The following is a 12,369-nucleotide window of genomic DNA, read 5'->3' on the forward strand; positions in this document are numbered from 1 at the left end:
AAATATAAAGAAATCACACTATCGCGCTTTAATTCCATCGCGAATAACTTTTTTTCTGGAAAATTCTGACCAAAATGCTTTGGTACGCTTGTAAAGAATATAATGAGCTGTCACTGGAATAATTTTAACAGCTGTCGGACGAGTGGCTTAGAAATGACAGCAGTCTTCAGACTGCCAACATCAGTTGGTTGCTGTGTTTTCATCTCCCCCCGTATTTCATTTAAACTTTTGTTCCAAATGGCCTCGTTTGCCTCACATGGAAATTAGAGTTTGGTTGGCAACTCAAATATATACAAAAGCTGGTGAGGCCAACTCACTGATTTTAGAAAGAGATTTTTGCAAAGTTGGCAATACGTACAACAGCTGATCGGAAGATTATGAACAATAAAACAATATTCCAGAATATTTGGAATGCCTTGTTTAGGATTAAAAAAAATTAAAGATACATTTAGATATCTAGATTTAAAATCAAGCTATTAAATTAGTCTGGGGAAATATTTTCTTAATCAAAACACGAAATTAACATCCGATTCCATTCAGACGTTGGACATCTCAATATTTCCATCAACACAAGATCTGTTATAAAGATGGTAGAGATCGGTCCATTTCTTGTGGTACCTCCCCCACAAAGGAACGATACTTTGTTTTAAGGTTTGTTACAAGGTTGGCAATTCGAAACCCCACAACGGTGAACATTTTAAAATACTTGGCAATTCTATATTTACAGACTGCATTAATGTTGGTTTGGCAATGCGTGCAACTTGAAAACAGCTGATTGCGAGGCCATCAAATTACTTACTTCTCACCTATAGCCAATTTATATATCTTCCCTGCCTCAAAAACTCAATTTACTACACATTCAAGTAAAATATTCAATATCATGTACCTCCCCTTGAACTATTTCCCCAATTACACTATTCAAAAAAATAAAGAGCCTCAAAACATTGCTCCAAAAATCAATGGCTGCCACCATTTCATTTAATTTCTTTCAATTGAAAATTAAAGCCTGGACTAGTAACCCAATTAAAAGGTAATTAAAAACTATGTTATTTGAAATTTAAACAACATTCGTTCGAACATTGTGACAACGAAAAAAAATCATACTCCCCCCTATAATGTCTTCATTGTTCCACATGGCGAATGTGTGTCGATAAAACACCAAAGTCGTTCTCCTCTTCCCCCTCCTTGAAACTTGGCCAGCAAAATCTAACAAAAGTCAATATTGGGCAAAGAAACGAATGGCCAAAAGAAAACCGTTAACCATGTGCAACAACAACAACAATAAAAAATAGCCATACAATAAATACAAGACCCTCAATAACAATTCAAGTAAGCCCGGCAAAAAGCACCACCTCATTAAAAATGGAAGAATGAACTTTGGGTTTGCAATAAAAGCCATGATTGTAACAAAGCAAATATGAAAGGGTAGGATGGAGTAGTGAGGTAAGGTGAGGTAAGTATAAAGCAATCAAAATCTCATGGAAATGATAAGCTATCCATGAAATTGTTGTAATCAAACGTTTTCGATGGGGAGGAGAAAGGTAAATCAAATGAAGAAAGAAGGAAATAATTAGCATGATTCGTGGTATGGACTAGGGAAGTTGGGGAAGGAGAAGGTAGGTAGCTCGAATTATTGAAAGGCACCACATGTACTCATAAAAATCCAAAGTCTTCTAGATCTTAGTCCCCACCAAAAATATTTTCAGAGGTTTTCATTGAAGATTTTATGTAGATTACAGGGGAAAACCTTTTATAGTAGACCCGGAAATCTTCTAGAGCATGTCTTAAAAATTTTCTCCTAAAAGACCTGGAAAAGACCAGCTGATATCCATATAGAAGACCCTATATAAGACTAGTTGGTCTGGGTATTACACCTTCTTACAGAGAAGATCAAATAGGGTATTTTTATACAGGTTGCGATGAAAAAACTGCAACCAACTTCAGACTGCTGTCATTTCTAAGCCACTCGTCCGACAGCTGTTAAAATTATTCCAGTGGCAGCTCATTATATTGTTTACAAGCGTACAAAAGCATTTTGGTGAGAATTTTCCCGGAAAAAAGTTATTCGTGATGGAATTTAACCGTGATAGTGTGCCTTCTTTATATTTGGCTGGAGAACCCCAGGCGGCTATCGTTAGAGCACTCCAGCATTTAAATGGGAATAAATCTTTTGTGTCTCGTAGCCCGACGTCAAGGAAGTGGACGGAGGAAAACAGCAACATCAGCAGAAATGCAGCAGCTCGAAAAGTAGAGAAGCGACTTTAACGAAACCCGCGTCGAAGTGGCTCTTGAGCTGAACATATGGCAATATTCCATTCGGCAAATATTGAAAAATGAGCTCGGGGTAAAGCCATTGAATTTCCAAAAAGTGTCAGAACTTAAACCGCAATAGAAAGAACATAGACTCAAAAGAGTTGATTCGCTTGGCCGAAAGTGATGAACTGCCGCATTTGATTTGCTCCGATGAGAAAACATTCGTTGTCCAGCAGTTTGTAAACAAACAAAATGATCGGGTTTACATGTCAGCTGAAAATGTGCACCTTAGGTTGGCTACCAGAACTCAAGCTCCGGCCATGGTGATGGTGTGGGCCGCCATAACAGCTGATGGTCGCTGTCCGCTCAATATTAATCGACCATGGCATCAGAATAAATGCCGAATATTATAGCGAAAATATTCTGGAGGGTGTATTAAAGCCTTAGGCATGCAAACATTTTGACCGCAGACCTTGAACATTCCAACAGGACTCCTCAGCACCATCGCACTCAACACGCGCCAACCAAGAGTGGTTACAAAATAAGGTTCCTCGCTTAATTTCCCGCGCACAGAATATATGCCGAATATTATCACGAAAATATTCTGGAGGGTGTATTAAAGCCTGGGACACGCAAACATTTTGGCCGCAGACCTTGAACATTCCAACAGCACCATCGCACTCAGCACGCGTTATCCAAGAATGGTTATAAAATGAGTTTCCTCGTTTCATTTCCAACGCACAATGGCCACCGAAATCTCCGGATACCAATCCGTTGGACTATTGTATGGTCTGGAGTATTTTGGAAATCAAGGTTGGCACTAAAAAATACCAAAGTGGCGATCACCTCAAACAAGCGCTTCGCCGGGAATGGGACCAAAATACCGCAGAGCAATATTCGGTATTCTAGGTATTCTATAAGAAGACCACTTGGCCTTATGTAGGAAGACCTCTAGGTCTTCTAAGGAAGAACCCTAGGAAAACTTCCGGGTCGACCCCTAGGACTTCTATGAGAAGAATTCTTTTCATCTATAAGAGAACTTTATAGGTCTTCTCCGATAAGACCTCCAGGTCTTCTATAAAAAGAAGACCTCTGATAGGTTCTCTATAAGAAGACCTCTGATAGCTCTTTTATGAGAAGACCTCCAGATCACCTATTTAAAGACATCCAAGGCATTAGAAGACGTCCAGGTCTTCTATCAGAAGTCGTCCAGGTCTTCTATGAGAAGACCTGCAGGTCTTCCTCTAGGTATTCTATAGGAAGACCTCTAGGTCTTCTATAGGAAGACCTCTAGGTCTTCTATAGGAAGATCTCTAGGTCTTCTATAGGAAGACCTCTAGGTCTTCTATAGGAAGATCTCTAGGTCTTCTATAGGAAGACCTCTAGGTCTTCTATAGGAAGATCTCTAGGTCTTCTATAGGAAGACCTCTAGGTCTTCTATAGGAAGACCTCTAGGTCTTCTATAGGAAGACCTCTAGGTCTTCTATAGGAATACCTCTAGGTCTTCTATAGGAAGACCTCTAGGTCTTCTATAGGAAGACCTCTAGGTCTTCTATAGGAAGACCTCTAGGTCTTCTATAGGAAGACCTCTAGGTCTTCTATAGGAAGACCTCTAGGTCTTCTATAGGAAGACCTCTAGGACTTCTATAGGAAGACCTCTAGGACTTCTATAGGAAGACCTCTAGGTCTTCTTGGAAGACTACCTTTCTCTATAGGAAGACTTCCTGATCTTCTATAGGAAGCCCTCTAGGTCTTCTATAGGAGGACCTCTAGGCCTTCTATAGGAAGACCTCTAGGTCTTCTATAGGAAGACCTCTAGGTCTTCTATAGGAAGGCCTCTAGGTCTTCTATAGGAAGGCCAGGAGGAGAAGAAGAATTCTTTCCAACTATAAGAAAACTTTATATGTCTTCTCGTATAAGACCTCCAGGTCTTCTATAAAGAGGTCCTCTATAAGAAGACCTCTGATAGGTTCTCTATAAGAAGACCTCTGATAGGTCTTCTATTTAAAGACATCCAGGTCTTCTATCAGAAGACGTCCATGTCTTCTGTGAGAAGACCTCCAGGTCTTCGTCTAGGTAATCTATAGGAAGACCTCCTGGTCTTCTATAGGAAGACCTCCTTGTCTTCTATAGGAAAACCTCTTGGTCTTCTATAGGAAGACCTCTTGGTCTTCTATAGAAAGACCTCTTGCTCTTCTATAGGGCCCATAATACCGCAGAGCAACATTCGGGCAGCGTGTGACGGTTTCATTGGCCATTTGAAGGCCATAATTCGTGGCAAAGGTGACCAATTCGAACAAATCTAAACTTATTTTAAAATTTGATGCTATTTCCGACATTTTTTGCTTTCTTTCAATAAAATGTAAAAATTATGGCGTTTGACTTTGTTGCAGTTTTTTTTTATCTCACCCTGTAGATTACCGGGTAGGTCCTCTTATAGTGGACTCTGAAATCTTCTCGAGCTTGTCTTAAAAAACGTCTCTTAGAAGACCCGTAGAAACCAAGTAGTATCCATGTGGAAGATCGGGTAGTAATCATGCCATGGAAGACTAGTTGGTCTTCCCAAAGAGAAGATAAAGGGGAGGAGAAGACTACCTTTCTCTTCTTTATCCCCGAAATGTATTTCCTTCTCATTCCGCAAACTTTCACAGCCACCTGGTTACTATTTTTACAAACCAAATAATCGTTCATTTTTGTGTTACTTCTTCTTCTCCTTCTTCTGGCCATTGTTTTCAAGCTTTAGGATTACGCTATTATTACCGCTATTATTATTCGAGTGGCTATCATTGTGATTGTTTACCTTTTGTTGTTGCTGTTGTTGTTTTTGCTTTTATTTCATATTTCTTTTTACACGTCGTTATTGCAAAGAGCAATTTCGTTTAAACGCTACACTCGTAAATCCCGACACACAAAACAAACAAAGAAATGATTATTAACTTGGTCAATATAAACTAGACACACAAACAACCTGGCAGGGGAGAGGCCTCCCCCCCCTCTATTTTTTTTATTATTTTTCGTATTTGTTCAAGTTTAGACCACCATCACCACCCATAATGGCGCCATATTAGTCATGACTTTCAATGTCTGATTTTTTCCTTTTTTGGTTTTTTTTTGCCATTGTCTGGCAACACTTTTTATGGCCATTGCTACGAGTCGCCAAATCGACCAACAAAATATTGACAACAACAACACCGAATCGTTTTGCAAATTCAAAGTGTTTACGAGCCATTTATGTCAATCTCTGGCACCTTTATTCATGCGTACTTCCTTTTTGGGGTGGGGGTCGAAAGGGGGTCTTTTCCTTTTCATTATTTTTGGGGTTATACAAATTTCCTTTTGCTGTTCTTCTTCCTCTTCTTCTTGGCCCATGTGTGGCGTGTGCTACAATTCTTGGAATAAGCCACACATATGTGGCTGAGGGTGTTGTAAACGTTATTGCCGGCCTTTTCAGTTTTAATGACTTGCTTGAACATGTCTATTAACGAGAATTGAACACATGGGCAAGTGCTGCTGAAGTTGGTTCCTTTTGAATAACTTACAAATTGCCTTGAAAGGAACGTCATTAAATTCTGGCGAGTGTTAAAAACGAAATTGGAAATTATTGAATTTTTTTATGGTTACAAAGAATTAATTAATCAGACATTGTTGCGGAATGGGGACATTGTTAGCTGTTCTATGAGACATAGTTAGCTGTTCTATGTGAAGACCTCCAGGTCTTCTATCAGAAGACCTCCAAGTCTTCTATAAGAAGACCTCCAGGTCTTCTATCAGAAGACCTCCAGGTCTTCTATTCGATGACATCTAGGCCTTCTATTTAAAGACCTCCAGGTTTTCTATTCGAACACATCCAGGTCTTCCATAGGAAGAGCTCTAGGTCTCTATAAAAACTCAAGACGTTCTACAAGCAGACCTCTGATAGGTCTTCTACGAGAAAACCTTTAAGTACTCTATGAGAACACCTCAGGGTCTACTAGGTCTTTTAAAGGAAGACCTCTGGGTCTAGGTCTTCTTAGGGAAGACCTCTAGGTCTTCTAAAGGAAGACTTCTAGGTCTTCTATAGGAAGACTTCTAGGTCTTCTATAGGGAGACCTCTAGGTCTTCTATAGAGAGACCTCTAGGTCTTCTATAGATAGACCTCTAGGTCTTCTATAGATAGACTTCAAGGTCTTCTATTCGAAGGCACCCAGGTCTGCTATTCGAAGACATCCCGGTCTTCTATCAGAAGAATTCTAGGTCTTCTATGGGAAGACCTCAAGGTCTTCTATGAGAAGACCTCAAGGTCTTCTATGATAAGACCTCAAGGTCTTCTATCAGAAGACCTGCAGGTCTTCTATTAGAAGACCTCCAGGTCTTCTATTAGAAGACCTCCAGGTCTTCTATCAGAAGACCTCCAAGTCTTCTATCAGAAGACCTCCAGGTCTTCTATCAGAAGACCTCCAAGTCTTCTATCAGAAGACCTCCAAGTCTTCAATCAGAAGACCTCCAAGTCTTCTATCAGAAGACCTCCAGGTCTTCTATAGGAAGACCTCTAGGTCCTCTATAGGAAGACCTCCAGGTCTTCTATAGGAAGACCTCTAGGTCTAATTTTGGAAGATCTCAAGGTCTTCTATCAGAAGAACTCCAGGTCTTCCATGAGAAGACCTCCAGGTCTTCTATGAGAAGACTTCCAAGTCTTCTTTGAAAGGACATCCCGGTCTTCTATCAGAAGACCTCTAGGTCTTCTATCAGAAGACCTCCAGGTCTTCTATCAGACGACCTCCAAGTCTTTTATTCGAAGACCTCTAGGTCTTCAATTTGAAGACCTCCAGGTCTTCTATTAGAAGACCTCAAAGTTTTCAATAAGAAGACATCCAGGTCTTTTTTTAAAGACCTCCAGGTCTTTTTTAAAGTGCTCCAGGTCTTCTATTTTAAGACCTCCAGGTCTTCTATAGGGAGACCTCTAGGTTTTCTATGTGAAGACCTTCTATCAAAAGACCTCCAGGTCTTCTATCAGAAGACCTCCAGGTCTTCTATCAGAAGACCTCCAGGTCTTCTATCGAAGGACCCCAAAATTTTCAATAAGAAGACCTCCAGGTCTTTTTTTTAAAGACCTCCAGGTCTTCTCTTTTAAGACCTCCTAGGTCTTCTATAGAGAGACCTCTGGGTCTTCTATAGGAAAACCTCTAGATCTTCTATCAGAAGACTTCCAGGTCTTCTTTGAAAGGACATCCCGGTCTTCTATGAGAAGACTTCCAGGTCTTCTATGAGAAGACTTCCAGGTCTTCTATGAGAAGACCTCAAGGTCTTCTATGAGAAAACCTCAAAGTCTTCTATTCGAAGACATCCCGGTCTTCGATATGAAGAGCTCTAGGTCTCTATAAAATTCTAGGCTTTCTATAAGAAGTCCTCTGATAGGTCTTCTATGAGAAAACCTCTAGGTATTCTATGAGAAGACCTCAGGGCCCTCTAAGGGAAGACCTCAAGTTCTTCTAAAGAAAGACCCTCTGGGTCTTTTATCAGAAGAAGAACTCTTGCCTTCTAAAAGAAAACTTTATAGGTCTTCTCCGAGAAGACCTCCATGTCTTCAATAAGAAGACCTCTGATAGGTCCTCTATAAGAAGACCTGGTCCTCTAGGTCTTCTATAATAAGACTTCTAGGTTTTTTATCAGAAGACCTTCAGGACTTCTATTCGAGGTCTCCTATTAGAAGACATTTAGGTCCTCTAAAGGAAGGAGGCTTTCCAAGGAATATCACTGGGTCTTCTCTAAGAGGACCACTATGTCATCTAAAGACAGACCCCTCGGTCTTCTATAAAAATATATCTAGTTCTTCTGAAATAGACGTCTAGAGTCTATAAGAAAAACTCTTGGTCCTTTTCTATAAGAAGACTTCACATGTCTTCGATGAGAAAACCTAAACTTTCTGTAAGAACACCTCTATATCTTCTACAAGAAGACCTTCACTAGGTATTCTATACAAAGGCGTCAAGTTCTTATATAAGAAGACCTTTACATGGACTTCTATAAAAAAAATCTCTTTATAAGAATATCTCCAGGAACCCATTATTCGTAGAGCTCAATAAAAATTGTGGGTTTTTATCCGCTTAAGTCATTCTAAAAACTATTTACCTTCATTCAGCGACATATCATTTATGGAGTTGTCGAAGTGTATCCGTGGCAGGGTTTTCGATTTGTACTCACCTAAAAAGAGAAAGATACAAAAAGAGGGTAGATTAATATACGTTCAAAATATTTTCTCCCACAGTGATTTCGAAAGATGGGACGGAATTCTTTAGTAATCTTAAATTTCTCGACAATCGGAGGATATATTTTTTTTGGGGGTGAAATTTGTATGGTCGTTAGCACAAGTGTCTTCAAAAGAAAAAAAAATAACAGTTAATTTTCCTCTCAATTTTTTTTTCTCTTTTTGGAAAGGAGAACCTCAAAACTTTGCCATGTGTTAACGTCATTTAACCATAGATTTTGCCTGGCCCGCAAAGAGCGTTAAACTTAACGCAATAAAGATATCAAAAGCCATACATGCACATAGCGGATTGTCATCCTAGCAAAACGTCTTAGCTAACCGCAAAAACAAAAAAAAAAAAACAGAAAAAAAACGGCAACAAATCAGCAGCAACTGTTCAACCCGTTGTCACCACGGTGACAATGTGGCGAACAAAAAAAAAACGTATTTTACACTGGATTAAACCATGGAACAATACAAATCTTCATCAGCATCATCAACAGCTTCAATTAAAACTTAGGGCCCCAAGAACCGTAACATGCCGCAAATTAAGCTAAGCCGAACAAATCTGCATATCAAGATGTATGTAGTGGTAAGTAGCACGACTGGAAATGATGATGATGATGGCGATACAAATGATGCCAATAAAGTTTATGTCATCAAGTTGTGTTGACGATACAGACGATACCATATGGTGTCAATGACGTCATTTCAAGTGGAACAAGTGGGGAGGTGGAGAGGAGATTTTAAGTAAGGCATTTGAGTTTCTTGGGGGTAAACATTTTTTTTCAACCAAATAAGGACCTTCAGAACACAAATATTAAACAAAAGATTTAATTTCAAATTTGAATACCAAAAAATCAATAATCGAAAGGCTCTTTCCGAAACCTAGATATTCCCTGCCATACCCCCTGGCAAACATTACCATCGTTCTCCACTCATAAACAAACGTTGTTTTTATAAAAAAACAACAATAAAGGGATTAAGCCTGACCATTTTGCAACAACAAAATACTATGGTATTCCGAACAAACAATCCGACACAGTTCGAAAGACAGAATATTTGGCTTGTGGAGGCTTTTCAAGTATTTAATAAAGAAATGAAAAATAAAAATCGCTGAAGGCATGATTTACAGGGTGAGATGAAAAAACGGCCAACCAACTTCAGACTGCTGTCATTTCTAAGCCACTCGTCCGACAGTTGTTAAAATTATTCCAGTGACAGCACATTATATTGTTTGCAAGCGTTCGAAAGCATTTTGGTGAGAATTTTCCAGAAAAAAAATTATTCGTGATGGTGGAATTCAAGCGTGACAGGGTGATTTCTTTATATTTGGCTGGAGAACCCCAAGTGGCTATCGTTAGAGCACTCCAGCTTTTAAATGTGAATAAATATTTTGTGTCTCGTACCATCGCTCTTTACCGTGATACTGGTAGTGTAGCCCCCGACGTCAAGGAAGTGGACGGAATAAAGCAGCAACATCAGCAGAAATGGTTCAAAAAGTAAAGAAGGGAATTTATCGAAACCCGCGTCGCAGTGGCCGAAAAATGGCTCGTGAGCAGAACATATCATAATATTCCATTCAGCAAATATTGAAAGATGAGCTCGGGGTAAAGCCATTGAAATTCCAAAAAGTGCAAGAACTTACACCGCAACAGAAAGAAAATAGACTCAAAAAAGGGCTAAAGAGTAGCTTCGCTTGGCCTAAAGTGGTGAACTGCCGAATTTGGTTTTCTCCGATGCCGATGAGAAAACATTCGTTGTTCAACAGTTTGTAAACAAACAAAATGATCGCCAAAGAGGTCAGCTGAAAATGTGCACCTTTGGTTGGCCACCAGAACTCAAGCGCCGGCCATGGGATGGTGTGGGAAGCCATAACTGCCAACTGTGGCTCTCCACTCATATTAGTCGACTGTGGCATCAGAATAAATCTCGAATATTAACGCGAAAATATTCTGGAGGGTGCTTTACATTTTGGCCGCAAACCTTGGACATTCCAACAGGACTTAGCACCTCAGCACGCGCCACCCAAGAATGGCTACAAAATAAGGTTCCTCGCTTTATTTCCAGCCCACAATGACCACCAAAATCTCCGGATTCCAATCCGTTTGACTATTGTCTAGTCTGGAGTATTTTGGAAAGCAAGGTTGGCACTAAAAAATACCAAAGTGTCGATCACCTCAAGCAATCGCTTCTCCGGGAATGAGCCGAAATACCGCAGAGCAACATCCGCCAAAGGAGTCGGCAGAAGATATGCACCTGCGGTTGGCCACCAGAACTCAAGCGCCGGCCATGGTGATGATGTGGGCCGCCATAACAGCCGATGGTCGCTCTCCGTCCGTATTAATCAACAGTGGCATCAGAATAAATGCCGAATATTATAGCGAAAATATTCTGGAGGGTGTATTAAAGCCTTGGGCATGCAAACATTTTTGCCGCAGACCTTGGGCATTCCAACAGGACTTAACACCATCGCTCATCGCACTCAGCACCCGCCACCCAAGAATGGTTACTAAATGAGGTTCCTCGCTTCATTTCCAGGGCACAATGGCCACCAAAATCTCCGGATACCAATCCATTGGACTATTGCTGGTCTGGAGGATTTTTGAAAGCAAGGTTGGTACTAAAAAATACCAAAGTGTCGATTCGCGCTTCGCCGGGAATGGGCCAAAATACCGCAGAGCAACATTCGGGCAGCTTGTGACGGTTTCATTGGCGTTTGAAGGCCATAATTCGTGCCAAAGGTGACCAATTCGAACAAATCTAAACTTATTTTAAAATTTGATGCAGTTTCCGACATTTTTTGATTTCCTTCAATTTAAAAAAATTAAAATGAATAAAAAAATTTAAAAATTATGGCTTTTGACGTTGTTGCAGTTTTTTTTATCTCAGCCTGTATATCATCAATCCTTGTAGATGCCTACAAAATTTTAAATATTTCTACATTAATGAATCTCCATACTCGATATTGGTCCTTCCATCAATAGTTGAGCTCTTCTTTTTAACCTCCTCATATTTTTTTTAATAAAATCGGTAATTAGGGCAATCTGACTTCAAAGAATCCAATGTCCAATGCCTTTCATTGAAATCAGATATTCATGCTGTTCTCCTTATTGTGCTTTGTAAACATTTTTCAAAATATAAACAAAATAAAAATTAGGGGCAGAAAAAATGTATTTCTCAAAAACACAACACTGGCAGGCAATGAGATGAAATGAGAAACCGATATGAAAAGGAAGTAATAACATATGGTATCCACAGGGCTTTGATGTCATTTCATCTTTTTGCTTCGTATGCACTTTTTCTGTGCCAAAAAAAAAGATTCGAAGAAAGAGGGCTTAATTTCTTTAGAATCCGAAAATAATGGTTCTACACAAGAAAAATCTACTCAGCCGTATGAGAGAATGTTTTCTATAGAGAAAAGTCTCCTGAGCCAGCTGAGAGAATGTTTTCTAGAGAAAAAAGTCTCCTCGGCCGGCTGTTTTCTATAGAAAAAATTCTCCTCAACCGGCTCTGTGCAATGATTCGGATATAGCTCCCATATATATCTTCAACCGATCTCGGCATAATTGTACACCAACAGGACAATATCTGTCCAAATAACCTCAATTGTGGTACATATCACTGACTTCGGTCTAAAAGTAGATACATCAAATTCGGAGGAAATCGTTTCAGATATTGCTGTAGAGCTCGAAAATACCTCTGCCAAAGTTTATCGAGATCGGCTAAGATTTGGATATAGCTACTTAATATCCTTGATCCGATTTCAAGTCTATTATACATATAGTGGCTAATATTAGCCCAAATGGAGTGAATTTCGGGACGTACGTTGTTAAACTCGGATCCGGATCCGATATACAGGGTGAGATAAAAAACTTCAACAAAGTCAAATG

At 39.7% G+C, this 12,369-nt stretch overlaps 2 protein-coding genes across 2 annotated transcripts in view; both read right to left on the reverse strand.

Moving 5' to 3' along the window:
- LOC101887870 (ras GTPase-activating protein raskol) overlaps nt 1-12,369 on the reverse strand; it is a 414,153-nt gene that overhangs the window by 175,756 nt on the left and 226,028 nt on the right. The gene's annotated exons all lie outside the window — the stretch shown is intronic.
- The window catches only part of LOC101899810 (uncharacterized), a 125,627-nt gene that overhangs the window by 35,653 nt on the left and 77,605 nt on the right, over nt 1-12,369 (reverse strand). Inside the window, exon 3 of the mRNA XM_059118646.1 lies at nt 8,362-8,433. Within this exon, the coding sequence (XP_058974629.1) occupies nt 8,362-8,433 (72 nt within the window). The remainder of the gene's footprint in view (nt 1-8,361; nt 8,434-12,369) is intronic.

The sequence above is a fragment of the Musca domestica genome, unplaced genomic scaffold, assembly GCF_030504385.1.
Source record: "Musca domestica strain aabys unplaced genomic scaffold, Musca_domestica.polishedcontigs.V.1.1 13, whole genome shotgun sequence".
Classification (NCBI taxonomy): domain Eukaryota; kingdom Metazoa; phylum Arthropoda; class Insecta; order Diptera; family Muscidae; genus Musca; species Musca domestica.